This window comes from Ornithorhynchus anatinus, chromosome X1 (assembly GCF_004115215.2).
Source record: "Ornithorhynchus anatinus isolate Pmale09 chromosome X1, mOrnAna1.pri.v4, whole genome shotgun sequence".
NCBI lineage: Eukaryota > Metazoa > Chordata > Mammalia > Monotremata > Ornithorhynchidae > Ornithorhynchus > Ornithorhynchus anatinus.
The window spans coordinates 103,912,646-103,932,918 of record NC_041749.1 but is presented as its reverse complement, the minus strand read 5'-3'; the positions used below and the strand labels follow the sequence as shown (position 1 = coordinate 103,932,918).

Sequence of the window (20,273 nt, the reverse complement as noted above, 5' to 3'; positions counted from 1 at the left end):
AACTGGCATCTTGGAGCCTCAGGTTTGCTTCTAGAATATAGTGACTACTTTGCATCTGGGGTCCCTGGACGGAGAAGGCACTGTACAGTGTTGACTTTGGATCATTCTAATCAATATCGTGTATTTTAAGCACCTACTGGGTGCGGAGCGCTGGACTAAGCATTTGGAAGAGGACAGTAGGAGCTTAAGCTGCTTGTGGGCAGGGAGTGTGTCTACCGACTCTATTGCACTTTCCCCATCGCCTAGTCCAGTGCTCTGCAGCATGTAAGTGCTCGATAAAGGCCATCGATTGATTCAGTAGAGATAAAAGGCACAGTACCTGCCTTCAAGGAGGTTTCATTCTAAAGGGGGAACCAGACAGAGTTAATTACAGATAGGAGGGAAAGGAGAATCGCAAGACCAATGGGAGCAAAATTGTTTTAAAAATGGTAGAGGGTGTATATCACAGCTAATCAGTATTGAGTCCCTACCCCGTGCAGAACACTGTACCATTTGCAAGAATATAATAGAAGATACGATCCCCGTCCTAATGATCGGATGATCAGTCAGTCGGCTTGCGTGCAGTCTTAAAACTGAATTTATAACAGCGAGTTTCAGTAGCTGGAGCAAAATGATAGGACTTTCTTTGCTTATTTGCGTGGTGAGTTTCGAGTCTGAATTATTGAGTTCATTCATACTTTAGACCGTCTCCTAAAGACTGCCTCTTCTGGGTGTTTGGCCCATTTGTCAACTTAGAGAAAATGGTTCCTGGTGCTCTTTGGATGAGAACTGTTTGTAAATGCTCTAGTGTGAAGGCGCCTGTTACTTATGTGCAGATAGTTGAACGGTCCGTATCGCTGTGGCGGGAATAAGGAAAAGATGAAACCTGAAGGAAGGGCTGTCCGAGAATCAAGACTTTGCTAATACGGATTATGTTTCCTTAGAGTGTCTGAATGGAGTGGTCGGCACACTTCTCCTGGAAAACCCGGTCGGCCAGAATGGACTTACTTATCGAGGTCTTCTACACGAAGCAGCGAAAGTGTTTGGGCTCAGGAGCAGAAGGCTAAAACTCTATCTGAATGATGCTCAAACCCAAGGTAAGCCTGCTCTTTTCCTGTGAGAAGACTTGGCTGCGGGACAGTTATGGATTTTCCTTGGCCCAGAAATCTTTAAAATTTGTCATTTGGGTAAAATTGAGTTTCTCTTAACGTTCCACCTCATTAGTAATTGTAAATTAAAATGTTTCAAAAGCCAGCTCTTCTTTTTCAGTTTAATGTACTGAAAGCTTGATTTCTATAAAGTGCCTCTTATTTGCGGAAGACTAAAAGATTTACGACATTCGTGTGCCAGAGTTATTTAATGTTATTCCATTGTGCATTTAATCAGCCAATCAATGGCACTTAGGAGCATCCACTTCTTAAGCACTTGGGAGAGGACAGTAGATGTAAACAAAAATGGTATTTGTTAAGCACTTACTATGTGCAAAGCACTGTTCTAAGCGCTGGGGGATACAAGGCGATCAGGTTGTCCCACGTGGGGCTCACAGGTTTAATGCCCATTTTCCAGATGAGGTAACTGAGGCACAGAGAAGTTAAGTGACTTGCCCAAAGTCACACAGCTGGCAAGCGGCCGAGCCGGAATTAGAACCCACGACCTCTGACTCCCAAGCCCGGCCTCTTGCCACTGAGCCACGCTGTTTAGAGGCGTGATCTCTGCCCACAAGGAGATTTAGATCTATCGGGGAGATAGACCCGTAGTGTGAAGAGCAGCATGGCCTAGTGGAAAGAGCACTGGCCTGGGAGTCAGAGGACCTGGGTTCTGATCTCGGTTCTCCCACTTGTCTGCTGTGTGTCCTTGGGCAAATCACTTAACTTCTCTGGGCTTCACTTACCTCGTCTGTTAAATGGGGATTATATCCTACTCTCTCCTACTTAGACTGTGAGCCCCGTGTGGGATGGGGACTGTGTCCCACCTGATTAACTTGTATCTACTGCAGTGCGCGGCACTTAGCGCTTGACAAGTACTATAATTTTTGTCGTTATAAGAACGTACAAATAGGAGGAAGGCGTGCTTGATTCTGCACCTCATCTCCCCTGCCCGCTTCTACCCTCCCAGCCGTGCTCTCTTTCTTCTTGGCTGCATCTCATTTAAAATCTCCTGATTTCAGAGCACAAACACCCGCGCCGCCACACCCCCCCCCCCCCCCCCCCCCCCCCCATATCCTATCACTTCACACCTTTCATGAACACTCGCGCCCATTCTTCTTTGTCCCTGGCTCCCATCTTCGACCACTCAGTCTTTAACGGCTCCTTCCCCTCTCCCTGAAAACTGGTCCCTGGCTCTCCTGTCCTAAAACAATCCCATGGAACCATCCAGCTATTTCCCCATCGCCCATTCCTCTCAACTCCACCTCTTCAGAGGGATTATTTATACCTGCTGCCTCTACTACCTGGTCTCTCACTCCCTTCTTGAACCTCTTCAATCCAGTTTCCGTCTCCTTCCCTCTACTGAGACCACTCTCTCCCAGGTCACCAATGACCTCCTCCATGGCCAAGGTAATTGATTCTGCACCTTCCTAATCCACCATGACCTCTAGGTTGCCTTTGACGCCATGGACCATTCCTTTCTCCTGGATTTCCTATGTGAAATTGTCTTTTCTGCCACAGTTCTCTCCTGATTTTTCTTTGCCAGCATTCATTCTCAATCTCTTTAGTCCGCTCCTCTGCCGCCTCTTTTTTTTTTTTCTTTTAACGGTATTCATTAAGCACTTACTGTGTGCCAGGCACTGTACTAAGCGCTGGGGCATATAGAAGCTAATCAGTCCATGTCCCACGTGGGGCTCAGTGGTTTAATCCCCATTTTGCAAATGAGGGAACTCAGGCACAGAGAAGTCCAGGTGATTTGCCCACGGTCATGGAGCAGACAAATGGTGGAGCTGGGATCAGAACCCGGGTCCTTCTGATTCCCAGGCCCGTGGTCTGTCCACTGGCCCCCCGCTGCTTCTCACACTGCCTCTCACTCCCTAACTGTGAGCATCCCTCAAAGCTTTGTTCTGGGTTCCTTTCTCCTCTCACATTACATTCCACCCACGTGGCTTTACTTACCACCTATGCTGTTGACCCCCAAATCTACCTCACGAATTTTGAACACTTCTGTTCTCTGCAGTCTTACATCTCCTCCTGCCTCCAACACATGTCCACACGCGCTTCTCAGCAGAATCACAACCTCAGTGTGTCTGAAGTGGAACTCCTCAGCTTCCCTCCCAAATCCTCTCTTCCACTCAACTCTTCCCTCTAGACTGTGAGCTCGTTGTGGGCAGGGATGGTCTCTCTTTATTGCTGTGTGGTACTTTCCCAAGCGCTTAGTACAGTGCTCTGCACACAGTAAGCGCTCAATAAATACAATCGAATGAATGAATGATTACCAGGTGCTAAGTACAGGAATAAAGCAAAAGGCAAAAGCACGGGCTTGGGAGTCAGAGGTCATGGGTTCTAATCCCAGCTTTGCCACTTACCAGCTGTGTGACTTCGGGCAAATCATGTAACTTCTCTGTGCTTCAGTTACCTCATCGGTAAAATGGGGGTTAAGACTGGGAGCCCCACGGGGGACGACCTGATTACCTTGTATCTACCCCAGTGCATGGAACAGTGCTTGGCACATAGTAAACGCTTAACAAATGCCATCGTCATTATTAAAGATAATCAGGTGAGACAGAGACCCTGTACCACATGGGTCTCACATTCTGAAAAGGAAGAAACCTCCATTGGTTGTTCCTCTCTGCGTCAGGCAGAAACTCCTAACCATTGGCATTAAGGCACTCACTCAGCTTTCTCTCTGTCCTATTTGTCAGTTCTCTTTTCCCACTACATCCCAGCTTATCCAGCCAACCTACTACTCTGTGCTTCGTTCTGCTGCTTCCTCCTTGCTCACCCTTCTTCCTTGCCTGGAACCGAGAAAAAGTTCGCCGCGTTTTCAGAACCCTTCTGAAATTGTGACTTCGGTGATCTCCATTTCATATCTTCTGCTCCCCCAGATAAAACAAGAATATCATCTGAGCTATGAAACGTAGAGGAGTGGTCTCAACAGAGAGTGTAATGGGATTAGCGTGCGGGGATTCCTGTCCTCAAGGAGTTTAAGATCTAGTTAGGGAGGCAAGTGCTAAAATAAATTACAGATGGAAGTGCTCACAGAACCCTAACCCCTTTCTCTTCTCCCACTTAGGCACTTATCTACTCCATTACTTCCTCTTAAGCTGTAATATCTGTGTCTGCCTCTTCCCTCCATCCCCCCAAGATCCTTCAGGGCAGAGATGATCTATGCTACTTCTTTTATAATCTACCAAATGCTGTAATTACTATCGACAGAATAGAAGCATAGGTAAGTTGCTCTGTAGAAAGGTTCGAAGGAAGGTCATGAGTGCCCAAGTGCTTCGATGGTAGTCGTGAGAGTGTAACCTGGGGAGAAGAAAGATTAATTTGTCCTTCTCACAGTGTGGGTCAGTTGTGCTGGCAAATGAGTGCTACTTCATTTTTTCCTCTAAATTTCGAAACACTTAAGAGTGTGTAGGAACTCTTTATGTGAAAGCAGCTATAAAACGGCATCAGTCATCGGAACGATTTGGCCACTCGTCCCGCACCCGTTTCCACATTGGCTATTTATTACCTTGCTGTGCCTCACCACTTATTAACCACTCTGAATGCAGTTCTTATGTTCCAGAGGGGTTCCTGTTCCCACCTAGTTTTAAAATGAGCCCTGTAGTTAACTTGTGTGCTCTTTATTCCGCCGGACATTAGTTAAAATAGTAAATAACGTTAGACCCTGAAGAAATCTAAGAGGACCGCGTTCTGGGTTGAAGTTATCATGAAGTAAACCCATGGAGTGCAACCTTTTAGCCCATCAGCGGTGTGAGTTTAGCGGTACCTTCTTTATTCTCTGCTTGTTTAAAATGTGTGGTGAGCCATCGTGGATAGCTCTCACACTGGGGTTAGAGACGGCAGGACCAAACAAGGGATTAATTGGCCCAGCTCGAACACTGTTCCAAATTAGGTATTTCTTCTCAAGATTGTTAGCCATTCCGATTTGACTCGTCCGACAGTGGGTCTTTTCACACCGATTCTCATTTGCCCGGATTTTGCCTTGCGCAGTTACAATAATAGTAATTAATAATGCTATTTAAGAGCCTACCGTGTGCTCACAGCCGGGGTGGATGCAGGGCAAGCCGATCAGACTCGATCCCTGTCCCGCGTGGTGTTCGCAGCCTGGCAGGTATTGGATCTCCATGTAAGCGATGAGGAAACTGAGGCACAGAGAAGTTGTGACTTGCTCAAGGTCAGACAGCAGGCAAGTGGCAGAGCCTGGATTAGAACCCTGGTCTTGGAGATCCCAGCCATATGTTCTTCCCCCTGGGCCATGCTATTTATTTTTGGCTTGTGTAAAATTTGATTCATTTTACATAAATTTTGCTTTGCTTCTCCTTGGAAAGAAACCGTAGGCACAAAGTGAGAGCTGCTTATATATTTGTAATTATGAGGTGCAACATGCTTCGCAAATACCGTTCTCGCAGTTCTCCTTCAAGAGAGATGCGGGGAGTGACATTTAAGGTCCCGAAGTTTAGCTTGGTGTCCCCGATCTTTTTTCTAGAATGCCTTACGAGCTATTTTTTGCATCCTGTAAATAGGCCGTCCTCTTTGGGTCCGCGACCAACCCCCTTTCGTTACATAAAGGGCTTTTCTCCCCCCCCCCCCCCACCCCGAATTCATTCTGGAGTCTAATGATGCGGGACACTGTATCCGTTCCCCTTGTGGACATTTTTCTTCCCCAAACTACTCTTTTGAAATCCACCCACAGTGGTCCGTTAAATACGGTTACCAGGGACAGAGCAGCCAGCACAGTTGTGGCTACTAACGTCACGAGACGTCCCACCGTAGGTAGGGCGGTCACGTTTTGGGAGGTTTTGCTCTTTTGCCTGCAAGGTATCTGGCAGGATCCACTGTGAGCCTGTTTTTAGCCAGGGCAATGGGAAACCATCTGGCAGCCTCCACCACCTCCTCCTTTGACAGAATCTTGGTCACCGTTACTACTGTTGTTTCCGCCTGTTGGCAGCAGTGGACAGGTCGCTCCTCTCCCCTCTTTTTCCTCTCTCCCCTGCTTCTCCATCCCCCTTGAGCCCCTCTCTTCCTCTTTTCCCCTTTTGTCTCGGCGCGTCCCCCTCTCTCACCGTCCCCATCCCCCGTTCTGCCGTCTGGACTCATAAAGTGCCGGTCACTTCAGAATGGCCCCGTGAAAATATTTTCGTTTCTCAGTTTGACTCTCTTCTGTGGAGCTGTAGCACCCCGTAGTAGGTTGACTGTCAGGAGTGGTTATTTCCAGCTGTCGGTTTCTCTAGCGGCAATTCAGTTTATTTGGAAAGAACTACAGGAAGTTTTCGACTTTAGGCGTCTCAAGGTACAGCAAACTAAATTTGTTTCTGAATTTGCACCCCGTTTCGGTTTAACACGTTGGTCTTAACTTGGTGACGCTGGCCTCTTTCCTGGTTGCTCCCAGGGCACAGGTGCTGTGCGTGGGGGCCGCTGGGAAATGGGGGACGAATCGGAAAAGCCGTGTTGAGGGGAGAAAAAGGGAGAAACTCGCGGAACAGGAAGGGGTTGGGGGGGGGGGGGAGTTAAGCACCGGAGCTGAACCGGGACAGGTCTTTCCTTCTGTGACCGCCAGTCGTGGCCGTATTTTTCCATTCGGGGCTCGACGGGTTCCCGGCTCCATCCCTTTTCAGATTCAGCTCCTGAGTTGAGAGCCCAGCGCGCTCCATCTGTCTTTCCCTTCGACTCTCTCTACCGTTACTGGCCGTGATCAGAAAGTCAGGCAGGTTATATCCCGAAGAGGCCGTGCCCGAGAATCACATCGACACGGTACCCACTCCCAAGGCTTTAAGGAAACGGTTTCATTGAAATAAATGGAAAGTTCTGGGGATGCGTTAACGGAGCAATCAGATGACTCCACGTATCCTTTTCTGCTTCGGAAAATATGGCCGTTTTCATCGGCCCTTTTGAAGGACGGTTTCGAGCGTCTGGGGTGCGAAGTGAGGTTCTGAGTCTGATGGTTTTATGTACCTGAGGGCAGACTCCGTGGTTGCTTAATGAGGACCATTGATGTATGTTAAAACCGTTACCACAGCCTGCCATTAGTCTCAGCAGGTGTGTTCTCTGTTACCTTTGTGTTTGTTCCTAATAACTCTACTGCTTTACCACGAGGAGTATTTGAGAATGTTTTTTTCCATTACCCAATACCGGTAATCCTTAGCTGTCTTTAAAAAGCAAGTGTGAAGAATGAGTCCTGCCTAGTAGGGAGCTCATTATGCCGAGCTAAAAAGGCAATGATGTGACTTGGGAAGATTGGATTTCCTCTAGCGCAGCTCTCTTGACAGGCGCTGTAATGCTTGTGAAATTTTCAGTCACGAAAATGGAGACCCTCTACCCCTGTGGAAGGATAAAATGATCGGGGCCCTGTGCCGGGTCTCGTTGACTGTTCTTTTAGTCACTGGGTCGTCGGAAACAACCGAGTCGATTCCTTGGTAGCCCAGTCTGGGCGCCACTAAGATGAAAAATGCCAAAGAGTGGCCATTCTTAAAACAGTGCACGTGTCGGGCCTTCATTGGGCCCCCTCAACTACCGTTAGGAAAAAGGTGCTTCGGTTGTGGAAATAGTGAAACTTTCAACCCCGCCCCTCCTCCTCCCCAAACTCATCAAAATGGATGCTTGGAATTTCTGGATTCCAAGTTACTTTCTCTCTTACGGCAGCCTCCGTATTTAGAAAAGATAATCCAGTGAGTCGCTCTGGTGACCGAGTACTGCCTTTTCTCTGCCTTTCCTCTGCTGAGCTTCTTTCCAGGTGGACTGGATGGCCTGTAAATTATGCAGCCGAGTGGAATTGACTTGAATGCACAGCTGGTACTTTGCAAAAGCAATTACTGCCCATGCACTTTTGCCCTTAAAAGTTCAAAACCAATAAGGGGAATCTTCTCTTTTTCAATGAACAGAACGCAGGTGTCCCGGGGGATGCAGATTCATTCATTCACCGTGAGGCAAGGACGCACACACCTCCTTTTGCTCTGGGGAGCGGGTTGTGAGCGATCTCCAGCAATGCCCAGTTAACATACCCGTGCTTCTGACTTCCCAGCCAACGTGGCCAAAATTCCAGGTGTCCCTTAGAGAGGCTTTCAGCGGCACCTTGGTGTGTCGTCGTAGATGGGTTGGGAAGCACTCTTCACAGGCAGGACGCAACAGCCCTCGAGATCGAATTGCGGATATTGGCCTATAAGTAATCCTTCTCTCCCCACGGCTTCTTCCCCCCGCCCTTCTACTCTCTCCTGTGGACCCTGGCTACAGGCTCTTGGACATAGGAGACAGCATGCCATTCTCTCACCTTTGCCCCCCTCGCTGTTGGCCTAGGCCGCCTCCAGAACCGTGATTCCCTAGCCCTTCCTCCCCCGCCCCATTCTTTTGATGACTCTGTGGTCCATCCTTTCTTCTCAAAGTCAGGAGGAGCTCAAGACATTCCAATACTAGCGTGCTAAAAGAGTTGGGTGCTCTCCAGTCTGTCGGGAATGTGCCACGTTTGATCCTCTACACCCCAAATTCTACCACCAGTCAAATCCCTAATAATAATGACGATGGTGTTTGTTACGAGCTTACTACATGCCGAGCACTGCGCTAAGCGCTGGGGTAGATGATAAGGTAATCAGGTTGCCCCACGAGGGGCGCTCGGTCTCAATCCCCGTTTTACGGATGAGGTAACGGAGGCACAGAGAAGTGAAGCGACTCGCCCGAGGTCCCACAGCAGACACGTGGCAGAGCCGGGATTAGAATCCACGTCCTCTGACTCCCAAGCCCCGGCTCTTGCCCGCTATGCCACGCTGCTTCTCTAAACCCACCAAAGAAGGGGTCAAACGGGCATATTCCTAGGCCATTAGGAAGCACTCACAAAGCAGTGTGACCCAGTGGGGTGAGCACAGGCCCGAGAGTCGGAGGACCCGGATTCCAGCCCCAGCCGTGCCACCTGCCTCCGCGGGACCTCGGGCAAGTCGTTTCATGTCTCGGCCTCTCAGTTTTGTCGCCTGTAAAATGGGGGTGAATCTCCCACTTAGACCCTGAGCCCGATGAGGGACAAGCACTGGTTCCATCTTTGATCATCTCGTATCCACCCCGGTGCTCAGTACAGTGCTTGGCACATAGTAAGCGCTTAGATACCACCATAATAATAATAATGGTTATCATTATTGTTATCTTAATAAAGACTAGTGTGGAAGTAATAACCCAGTCCTCCTCTAGACTGTAAGTAAGGTCACTGTGGACAGGGAATGTGTCCGTTTACTGTTACAGTGTATTCTCCCAGGTGCACGGTACAGTCCTTTGCGCTCAGTAAGCGCTCAATAAATAATGATCGAATGAATGAATTCTCCCCCCTTCTAGACAGCGTGGCTCAGTGGAAAGAGTCCGGGCTTGGGAGTCGAAGGTCATGGGTTCTAATCCCGGATCCACCAACTGTCAGCTGTGTGACTTTGGGCAAGTCACTTGACTTCTCGGTGCCTCAGTGACCTCATCTGGAAAATGGGGATTAAGACTGTGAGCCTCACGTGGGACAACCTGATTACCCTGTATCTAGCCCAGGGCTTAGAACAATGCTCAGCACATAGTAAGCGCTTAACAAATACCAACATTATTATTATTATTAGACCGTAAGCCCGGTGTGGGTAGGAACTGCCTCTATTGCTGAATTGTATTTTCCAAGGGCGTAGTTCAGTGCTCTGCACACGGTAAGCGCTCGATAAATGCGATCGAATGAATGAGTGTCTCCTTGAGGCCAAGTAGAAGACCCGACTGAAAACCCGTGGAACAGTCATATTTTTAGGGGGATCGTTGGCCATTGCATTACAGCCCCATTTTGGCCAAGGTGTCAGCACCTCCTCACTCTGCCACGGTTTTGCCCAGCTATCCTCACCTCCCTCGGGACCCTGGGCAAGGATCTCTGAAGTGCAGGGGCAACAGTGGAGGAGGAGGAGGAGGAGGAGGAGCCGCCGTAGCGCCTTCCCTCCCCTTCACAGCCCCTATCTCTTCTCTCTGGGTCCTTCCCTCCCTCCCACTGTTGACGTGGCCTAGGGGATGGAGCGTGGGCCTGGAAGTCGAGAGGACCTGAGTTCTGATCCCGACTCCGCCACGTGTCTGCTGTGTGACCTGGGGCAAGTCATTTAACTTCTCTGGGCCTCAGTTACCTCATCTGAAAGATGGGGATCAAGACCGTGAGCCAGCGTGGCTCAGTGGAACGGGAGCACAGACTTGGGAGTTAGAGGTCACGGGTTTGAATCCCGGCTCTGCCACCTGTCAGCTGTGTGACTGTGGGCAAGTCACTTAACTTCTCTGGGCCTCAGTTCCCTCATCTGTAAAATGGGGATGAAGACTGTGAGCCTCACGTGGGACAACCTGATTACCCTCTATCTACCCCGGTGCTTAGAACGGTGCTGTGCACATAGTAAGCACTTGACAAATACCAACATTATTATTATTACATGGGACGTGAACCGTGTCCAACCTGATTAACTTGTATCTGTCCCGGCGCTTAGTACGGTGCCCAGCACGTGGTGAGCACCTGACGAATACCGTTTTCAAAATTAAAAAATCCACCCACCGCCCTCACCCCCACCCCCAGGTGCTTCCCTGATTTCCAGAAAATCTGAGCATCTTAAAGTTGTTTGGACTGAAATATGGCCCGAAATACGGCCCGAAATCGGGCCGGGAAATAATCGGCCGAGTCTCCGCAGATGGGTGGTAGCGTTTGTTTCGGTCACTCGGCCGTGGAGATTGCCGGGTCTGGGCATAAATAAACCAGAGGGGTGAAAGCACGGTGGATTTGTTATAAATCATCGTTTAACTCACTTGTCAATTTAATTATTGCTTTCCAACAAAAGTGCATGCCTGTGTGATATAAAGCCTTAATACGCAATGAGTCAGCGTCTCCCAGCGCCTAAGTGCTTTCTGAGAGTTTTCGGTACTTAGAGATGCTTCATTAAGTCTGCCAGGCCACGAGGGTGCCAGGCGGGAAATCGTGGCGGCGGCGCCCGAAACGGTTAATGCGACTTCCAGAGGTGCCCCGCTTAAACCCGGGGAGTTGTTGAGGCCGTGGGAGAACTGGGTTCGTTATTCACAACTCGCTAGATGCGGCTTTTATTTTTAGAAGGTACACCCGATGCAAGTCAAAGCGAGGATTTATTTCCATACTGGCCGAGCGCCAGGAAAATTCCCAAGTTGGGTGCCTGTTTTTTCCTGTCGTTGACTTTTTCCGTCTTCCTGTTTCCCTGTCTCTAACGTTACCTAGGGTCCTCCTCGATTCCCCCCCTTCCGCTTGCGCCTCTTCTGTTACTTCTTCATGTCTTCCCCATTTCTCCCTCATTTCCCTCCCTCTCTCCGCCACGCCCCTCTCTTTCGCCCGCTACTCTCGCTTGCCCCGTCCTGGCGGGCACTCCCTCGCTCACTCTCCAAGTAAACTCATCCTACGTGCCAAGCACTGTACTGAGCACCGGGGTAGATGCAGAACAGCAAGGCCGGGTGCGCTCTCCGTCCCTTATGGGCCCCACTGTCGGAATAGGAGGGAAAACGGATAGTTCATCCCCGCTTTGTGCCTCGGTTTCCTCATCTGTAGAGAAGCGGCTCGCCCAAGATCACGCGGTATTCAAGCGGCAGAGCTGGTTTTAGAGCCCACGTCCTCCGACTCCGTACGCCCCACGCCTGCGTCCGGGGTTACCTCCTTCAGTACTTGGAACGACCGGATCCCCCGACTCCGCTAACGGAGCGCGCCCTTTTTAGTGAAATGATATTAATGAACACACAGTAGCGTGATCACCGTGTGGGTTGTGCTGGAAGAAGCCTCTCCATCCCCAACGGTCCTCTACCTAGCTTCTTGAAACTTTGGAGAAAGGACGTGGCCGTATATCAAAATTTGGAAAGACCGCAGGGCCTGATCCGTAAGCAGGCACTGCTCGTGTCAAGGACGTTAATCTGGAGGCACGAGTCTGCTGTTTAAGATCAGAAACTAAGCCACCCGGAGGTGTCTGATTGGTTTTTCTAGAATAGCGATTTTCAACCTGTGACCGTCTGTTGAAGATCTGCCAGAGACTTCATTATCTGGTTGGGCTCCGTTTATTTGAATTTTTTTTAAAAAAAAGACAGCATGAATAAAAATTTACTTCCAGTACCACGTAATTAGAAGTGAGCCCTGTCCGCCTCACACTCGATCTTTAACGTGGGACTTTATAAAGTTTCAGTTAACATCTTAAAAAATATAGGGGTTTTTAGTCTAACTTACCAAAAAAAAAAAAATAGAAATCTCTCTCTGCTCTGAGTGCGAGAGATGCCACGCATCACCTTGTTCATCTCCTTGCCTCTCGTTAAGCTTTTATCTAAATCATCCTCTTCCTAATTACAGGAAGCCAGATTCTCCAGTTCCCCGAGGTGTGTCAATATTTTTGGTCAGCATCTAAAAATTAATTTTTGTTTTTGACGGTTTTTCAGTTTTTGTACCCAACCAGGAACCATGAACTAAAATAGAGCTAAAGAACTGCTACGGACGGAAATACAGAAAACCGGAATGTGAATTGGGATCTTTGAGTTCTTGCAAGCACACCCTCTGTCCCTTTCTCTTTCTCTTCTTTTTTTTCCTCTCTCTCGCTCTCTTTCTCCCACCTCCCTGTGTGTGTGTATGTATGTGTATATGTATATAAACAATGTAAAAATATATGTAAAATAATTGCGGCTTCAGGGGCTTACTGTGTACCGGGTACTATGCGCTGTGCTTGGTACAAGATAATGGGGTCGGACACAGTCCCTGTCCCATAGAGGGCTCGTAGTCTTAAGCCGCATTTTACAGATGAGGAAACCGCGGCGCAGAGAAGTTTGACTTGCCCGAGGTTCCACGGCAGACAAGCAGCGGAGCCGGGTTTAGAACCCAGGTCCTTCCGACTCCCAGCCCCGGGCTCTTTTCGCTTAGCCATGCTGCTTCCCGAACGATGTCAGAGGAGCTAGATCTGAAGGAGTGAACCCTGGCGTTTGTCAACCGCTTGTGTAATAAATGCCGGGGTAGATGCCAGATAATCCGGTCCCACATGGGGCTCGCAGTCTAAGTAGGAGGGAGAACAGGCATTGAATCCCCATTTTGCAGATGAGGGAACTGAGTCACGGAGAAATGCAAGTGACTCGCGCAGCAGAGAAGTGGCAGAGCCGGGATTGGAACCCAGTTCCTCGGAATCCCAGGCCTCTGCTCTTTCCGCTAGGCCACACCGCTTCTCTAAAGTTGTGCCGGTCATTGTCTCGGTTTGCGGTGGGCACGCGGATTCCTCCCTGCTCCAGAAACGTTAGTAACGCAGGGACTTTACATGTGAAGCAGTCATTTTAGTTACCGCTGGGTACTAGCTCACGATTTTGGGCTACCCTCAAAGCCGTAAAAGCCCTTGATCTTTATTCCTCCCCCCCACCCCGGGGACGGTACTCTCCGGTCGACGAGCTTTGGTCTTGAAAGTGCAGAAGGGAGAGCCCGCACGAAGCAGTTGATTTTGTGCCACGCCGCCCGCGCTCCCTTTGCCTGGCCCTTTTCAGTCGGGGCACAGAAGGCGGCCGGGGAGGGGTGCGGCAGGCCCCCCCCCTTACAGCCCAAGCCGTCGCCACACGGTGCCCTGGCCAGCGAGGCGGCGGCCTCGGTAGCCGCCGCCGCCGCCGTCTTTGCCACTTGGTTTGACCGGTTGTTTTTCAGCATTCCTGCCGGGCCTGTCCGCCTTGCGGTACGCCCTGGGCGGTGCTTTGGTCAGAAACCCTGACCGTCGACGGCAGGGCCTCGGCGGATAGAACCGAAACCAGCTCCCGGGTGTCTGGATTTCCAGAGTGGTGAAAACTCACCTGTCCAGGAGGCCTTCCTGGACTAAGCCCCCCTTTTCCTCTGCTCCCCCTCCCCTCCCCATCGCCCCCACTCGCTCCCTCTGCTCTACCCCCTTCCCTGCCCCACAGCGCTTGTGGGTATATATGCCCATGTTTATAATCCTATTTAATTTTATTAATGATGTGTATATATTCATTCAATAGTATTTATTGAGCGCTTACTATGTGCAGAGCACTGTACTAAGCGCTTGGGATGAACAAGTCGGCAACAGATAGAGACAGTCCCTGCCGTTTGACGGGCTTACAGTCTAATCGGGGGAGACGGACAGACAAGAACAATGGCAATAAACAGCGTCAAGGGGAAGAACATCTCGTAAAAACAATGGCAACTAAATAGAATCGAGGCGATGTACAATTCATTAACAAAATAAATAGGGTAACGAAAATATATACAGTTGAGCGGACGAGTACAGTGCTGTGGGGATGGGAAGGGAGAGGTGGAGGAGCAGAGGGAAAAGGGGAAAATGAGGCTTTAGCTGCGGAGAGGTAAAGGGGGGATGGCAGAGGGAGTAGAGGGGGAAGAGGAGCTCAGTCTGGGAACGCCTCTTGGAGGAGGTGAGTTTTAAGTAGGGTTTTGAAGAGGGAAAGAGAATCAGTTTGGCGGAGGTGAGGAGGGAGGGCGTTCCAGGACCGCAGGAGGACGTGACCCAGGGGTCGACGGCGGGATAGGCGAGACCGAGGGACGGTGAGGAGGTGGGCGGCGGAGGAGCGGAGCGTGCGGGGTGGGCGGTAGAAAGAGAGAAGGGAGGAGAGGTAGGAAGGGGCAAGGTGATGGAGAGCCTTGAAGCCTAGAGTGAGGAGTTTTTGTTTGGAGCGGAGGTCGATAGGCAACCACTGGAGGTGTTTAAGAAGGGGAGTGACATGCCCAGATCGTTTCTGCAGGAAGATGAGCCGGGCAGCGGAGTGAAGAATAGACCGGAGCGGGGCGAGAGAGGAGGAAGGGAGGTCAGAGAGAAGGCTGACACAGTAGTCTAGCCGGGATATAACGAGAGCCCGTAATAGTAAGGTAGCCGTTTGGGTGGAGAGGAAAGGGCGGATCTTGGCGATATTGTAGAGGTGAAACCGGCAGGTCTTGGTAACGGATAGGATGTGTGGGGTGAACGAGAGGGACGAGTCAAGGATGACACCGAGATTGCGGGCCTGCGGGACGGGAAGGATGGTCGTGCCATCCACGGTGATAGAGAAGTCTGGGAGCGGACCGGGTTTGGGAGGGAAGATGAGGAGCTCAGTCTTGCTCATGTTGAGTTTTAGGTGGCGGGCCGACATCCAGGTGGAGACGTCCCGGAGGCAGGAGGAGATGCGAGCCTGAAGGGAGGGGGAGAGGACAGGGGCGGAGATGTAGATCTGCGTGTCATCTGCGTAGAGATGGTAGTCAAAGCCGTGAGAGCGGATGAGTTCACCGAGGGAGTGAGTGTAAATGGAGAACAGAAGAGGGCCAAGAACTGACCCTTGAGGAACTCCAACAGTTAAAGGCTGGGAGGGGGAGGAGGCTCCAGCGTAGGAGACCGAGAATGATCGGCCAGAGAGGTAAGAGGAGAACCAGGAGAGGACAGAGTCCGTGAAGCCGAGGTGAGATAAGGTATGGAGGAGGAGGGGATGGTCGACAGTGTCAAAGGCAGCAGAGAGGTCAAGGAGGATCAGAATGGAGTAGGAGCCATTGGATTTGGCAAGAAGGAGGTCACGGGTGACCTTAGAGAGAGCAGTCTCGGTAGAGTGGAGGGGACGGAAGCCAGATTGGAGGGGGTCTAGGAGAGAATGGGAGTTAAGGAATTCTAGGCATCGATTGTAGACGACTCGTTCTAGGATTTTGGAAAGGAAGGGTAGTAGGGAGATAGGACGATAACTGGAGGGGAAGTGGGGTCAAGAGCGGGTTTTTTTAGGATGGGGGAGACGTGGGCATGTTTGAAGGCAGAGGGGAAGGAGCCCTTGGAGATCGAGTGGTTAAAAATAGAAGTTAAGGAAGGGAGGAGGGCAGGGGCGATGGTTTTAAGAAGGTGAGAGGGAATGGGGTCCGAGGCGCAGGTGGAGGGGGTGGCACTTGCAAGGAGGGAGGAGATCTCCTCTGAGGATACTGCAGGGAAGGATGGGAAAGTAGGGAAGGGGGTTGTTGGGGGGGAGGGGAGAGGCGGAGGGGTGACTTTGGGGAGCTCAGACCTGATCGTGTTGATTTTCGTGAGGAAATAGGTGGCCAGATCATTGGGGGTGAGAGATGGGGGAGGGGGAGGAACAGGGGGCCTAAGGAGAGAGTTAAAGGTCCGGAACAATCGGCGGGGGTGACGGGCATGGGTGTCGATGAGGGAGGAGAAGAAGCTTTGCCTGGCGGAGGAGAGGGCAGAGTTAAGGCAGGAAAGGATAAATTTGAAGTGTATAATACTATGTATTTATATTGATGCCCGTTTACTTGTTTCGACGTCCGTCTCCCCCCTTCTAGACCGGGAGCTGGTTGTGGGCAGGGATCGTCTCTATTGGGTGCCGAATTGTACCTTCCAAGCGCTTAGTACGGCGCTCTGCACACAGTAAGCGCTCGATAAATACGATCGCCTGAACGAATGAATTTAGCGAGCGTTTACCATGTGCAGGGCACGGTACTAAGCATTGGGGAGAGTACAGTATAACAGACACATTCCCCGCCTACAGCGAGCTTACGGCCTAGGAGGTGCTTACGGAGCTCTTTCCACTGAACCAACAGCGCAGGGGTCATTTTCCCTTAAGTCGCGTGCGTAGCTTTTTAGTAATGTCTCTTGGCTGTCAGGTTTAAACAACGTTTTTATTAATAATGTGTAAAATCCATAAAGACCGTATTAAAGACCATTTTCAGCCAGGACTGAAATTTTATGAGAAACCGGCGCCCTCAGTGGTGCTTGAGGGACAGGAAAGACTGCAGTGGAAGAGCCACAAGGATGGGGAGAAAATAAAAGCTTCCCTGAGGCGCGTGGTACACTCGGTGGCTTACTGCGACCCAGGATACAGTGGCTCGCTGGTTGGAATCTTTTCCATAAAGAATTCCAACTTGGGCCCCTTTCTGAATCTATAATATAAGAAAAAACCCAACCAGGGAGATGCAGCTGGGTTGAGGAGTCTTGTCGTCGAAATCTGTCGCGGCGACGACATTATGCGGGAAACTGTCTCTCTCATTTTGTGTATGTGCAGATTTTCTTCCGGCGGAGGCCGCTCATGCCATTCCGGGCAGGCTCGGCATGCTTTCCCAACTCTTCGAACCCACTCAGTATTTTCCTGGCTGACGTCAGCCGGGCTGGGTTAAAATAGCTTAGTACACGCAAAGAAATCGAGGACCTGGATTGGGGACAAGGGGTAGGGGCGGAGGGAGCCTTGTGCCTGATGTTTGGGACGGGCAGAGGCTCAGCGGAAGCAACGGGGAACGGAAACGGGCCGCTAGGAACAGCAAGCCGTTGGGTTTCGATCAGTTCCCCCAAATGATGGCTAATGCTGCTGCTTTCCTGCTTTGCTTCCCTAGCGATGGGTGACAGGGGGAAGCTGGGAAAACCCTGGTTTAGATTATTTATACATATAGCGTACGTGTGTGTCTCTCCACGTCAGTTCACCTGTGATCCTAGTGTTGTGGTTTTTTTACGAAAAGCCTCCGTAAAGGAAAACGTGCCTTGTGGTACTTGGCCATTTTGATGCTGCATACAAGCAGCTTTTTGAGTAACATGGCCCGCTAACCCCAATCAGGCCCATGTTGTCAGAACAGTCCCCGCCTCCTTAATCCTGTTCTGGCCAAAACACGTATTGAAATCAAGCCTTACGGTAGAGCTGGTCGTCTACATATACGGGACATAACATAATGCTATTCTCAGTACATGATTTGCTTTAAAATCCCCCGTGCATCCTTGAGCCCGTCTGCCCTAAAACAACCCGGACCAGCGTCGGAATGTGAATCTTGTAGTAAAAGCATCCATTTTGCCGTCACCTCGGTGGTCCACGGTTACGGATTTGGGGATGCCTTGACGCGCCACGTAGCTTGCTTATCGCATGGAGAAGAGTCAGTCAGTGGTATTGAGCGCTTACCCTGTGCAGAGCACTATACTAAGCGCTTGGGAGAGGACAGTGGACCAGAGCCGCGTTCCCCGCCCACAGTAAGCTCGTAGTCTAGAGGAGTGTTTTCTCCTGAAGCTGACCAGTGCCAACTGGTTTACCAAAATCCACTCCGGATGGTTCAGGGTCAGAAATTTAGAGCAAAGCAGTTAGTTTGTGAATATTTTTAAATAGTACTTTTAACCATTGGTTTCTCTCTTCTTCTTTCCTTCCCCTGCCAGAGATTACAGAAGAAACGTGTATGAAGTCATTGAATATGAAGACTGTATATATTCATGTTTCTCCAACTACGGCCGAATGCTGAGTGTTTCTTTCAAATACGGCTGTGTGGACGCTTCGTCCCGCTCAGCCCTCCTCCACACTGGCCCCCAGAAGATCTTTCTGACCATTACTTGCATGTGTAACGCTCCGCTTTTTGGTTCAAAGTCAATTATTTTCATTCACGTATTGTGTGGGAAAAGCCGTTTTGAGTCATACCCACTCTTAATCCTAGATATCTATGCAGTAATTTGCTGACGGAAATTGGATCGGTACCTCAGAGATGCAATCTTCTGCCAATCCTTTATGCAAAGGTCATTGCTAATCCTCAAGATTTCACCTTAAATATAGCATATAGTGTAGGTCAAGTACCTTTGAAACTAATTAGAGTGGTGTGATTTTTTTTTTTGGTGTGTATGCTAACTGGATTTATGTAGGTATGTGGATTATTATTTCAATATCCAGAAACCAAAACAATAAACTAGAGTTCTCGCAATAAATTTTTCGTTTCCGTACTATTTCACTTGCTTGCGTCATTGGGGAATCGGTGTTGCTATCTTGCAATCCTCGAGGAGTACAGATGCTAATGGAGTCTGAAATTTGGACACCTTGTCCGCGATCGAAAGGCGGCTTTTCATTTGGTTTCCGTTTTTACACGTGTTTTCCATGTTCCTCCCCCCCGCCCCAGAGTAAATGGGATTAAAAACCCGTGGGTAACTTCTTGACATAAGGGTGAATATCATCAAATAGCTTGACTGATAATTGTGGCATTTGTTAATCACTTACTATGTGCCAAGCGCTGGGTGGATACAAGATAATCAGGTCAAATACACAGTCCCCGTCCCGCTAACGTGCTTGTTCATTAAATTACTGGCAAACTACAAAAGTGCACATTCCAGATACTGTGGGAGTAGAGTGAGGCCCTTTGAAACTGCACCGAGACAACCGTTTGAAGAGATGTTAAAACTTGAGAGGCTGCTATCAGTTACCTGCGCTGGAAAAGAAAGTGCCAGAATTTCTTGCAGCGTAATAAACGTCATACTTTGTTTCTTTAACACTGGGGTGAATATTGGGAGTGATTGTTCATTCACTTGTATTTATTGAGCATGTACTGAATGCATTAGTAGTTGGTCATAAGAAATGATCTGTATGTAGTGCTTTCTGGGATTTTAGTTTTAATTCCTTGTTAGTATATCGTTGGAAAGCAGCTGGCGCGACAGCCCTATGCCCAGACACGATTTTTTTTCAACTGTACGATAATCTAACCTAGGAGGAGGGGAGAGGAGTACTGATAGCATTAGCAGCCGCAGTTTTTGAACTCCCCCTAAATGCGGTACGCTGTATTAGGCGCTCTCATTCCACGCACCTATTCCATCTGTCACCGAATCCTTTCGGTTCTACCTTCGCAGCATTGCTAAAGTCAACCCTTTCCTCTCCATCCAAACTGCTACCGTACCTATTCAAGCGATTATTCCATCCCTCCTTGCCTACCGCACCTGCCTCCTCTCTGACCACCCGGCCTCCTGTCCCTTCCCCACGTCGATCCCTACTTCGCTCTGCTGCACGGAGCATCTGTCGCCCAAAAAAACATTCAGTTCGTGCCTTCGCACTCCTCAAAGACCTCCAGTGGCTGCCCATCCACCACCTCATCAAATAGAAGCTCCTTAAAATTATTTTTAAATTATTATTTTTAAATTCGGGGGGGAGAGGCTCAGCGGAAGCAACAGGGAACGGAAATTGAAATTATTATAAATTATTCATATTAATGCCCGTCTTCCCCTCTAGACTTTAAGCTCATTATGGGCAGGGGAGGTTTCTGCTAATTCTGTTCCGTTGTACTTTACCAAGTGTTCAGAAAAGTGCTCTGCACATAGTAAGTGCTCAATAAATACCGTCGATTGATTAACTTAGGAAGTGCAGAAGCGCAAAGTTGACACGTTCGCAGCCCACAGGAAGTTAGCATTCCTCTGGGGGAGACAAAACATAAAATTCTTTACAGCTAGAGAG

General features: G+C 49.6%; 1 protein-coding gene across 2 annotated transcripts in view; it reads left to right on the top strand.

Annotated features, from left to right (window-relative positions):
• The window catches only part of IARS1 (isoleucyl-tRNA synthetase 1), a 126,681-nt gene extending 107,915 nt beyond the window's left edge, over nt 1-18,766 (top strand). The window contains exons 33-35 of one of the 2 annotated variants that reach the window (XR_003754397.1): nt 924-1,076; nt 4,201-4,356; nt 18,230-18,313. Coding sequence is in view for 1 of the 2 variants with exons in the window: in XM_029050023.1 (XP_028905856.1) it covers nt 924-1,076; nt 18,230-18,312 (236 nt within the window). In the remaining variant the exon portion in view is untranslated. Of the gene's footprint in view, nt 1-923; nt 1,077-4,200; nt 4,357-18,229 lie in introns of both variants that reach the window. The other variant, XM_029050023.1, reaches the window with a different exon arrangement.
• The last annotated feature ends 1,507 nt before the right edge of the window (nt 18,767-20,273 follow it).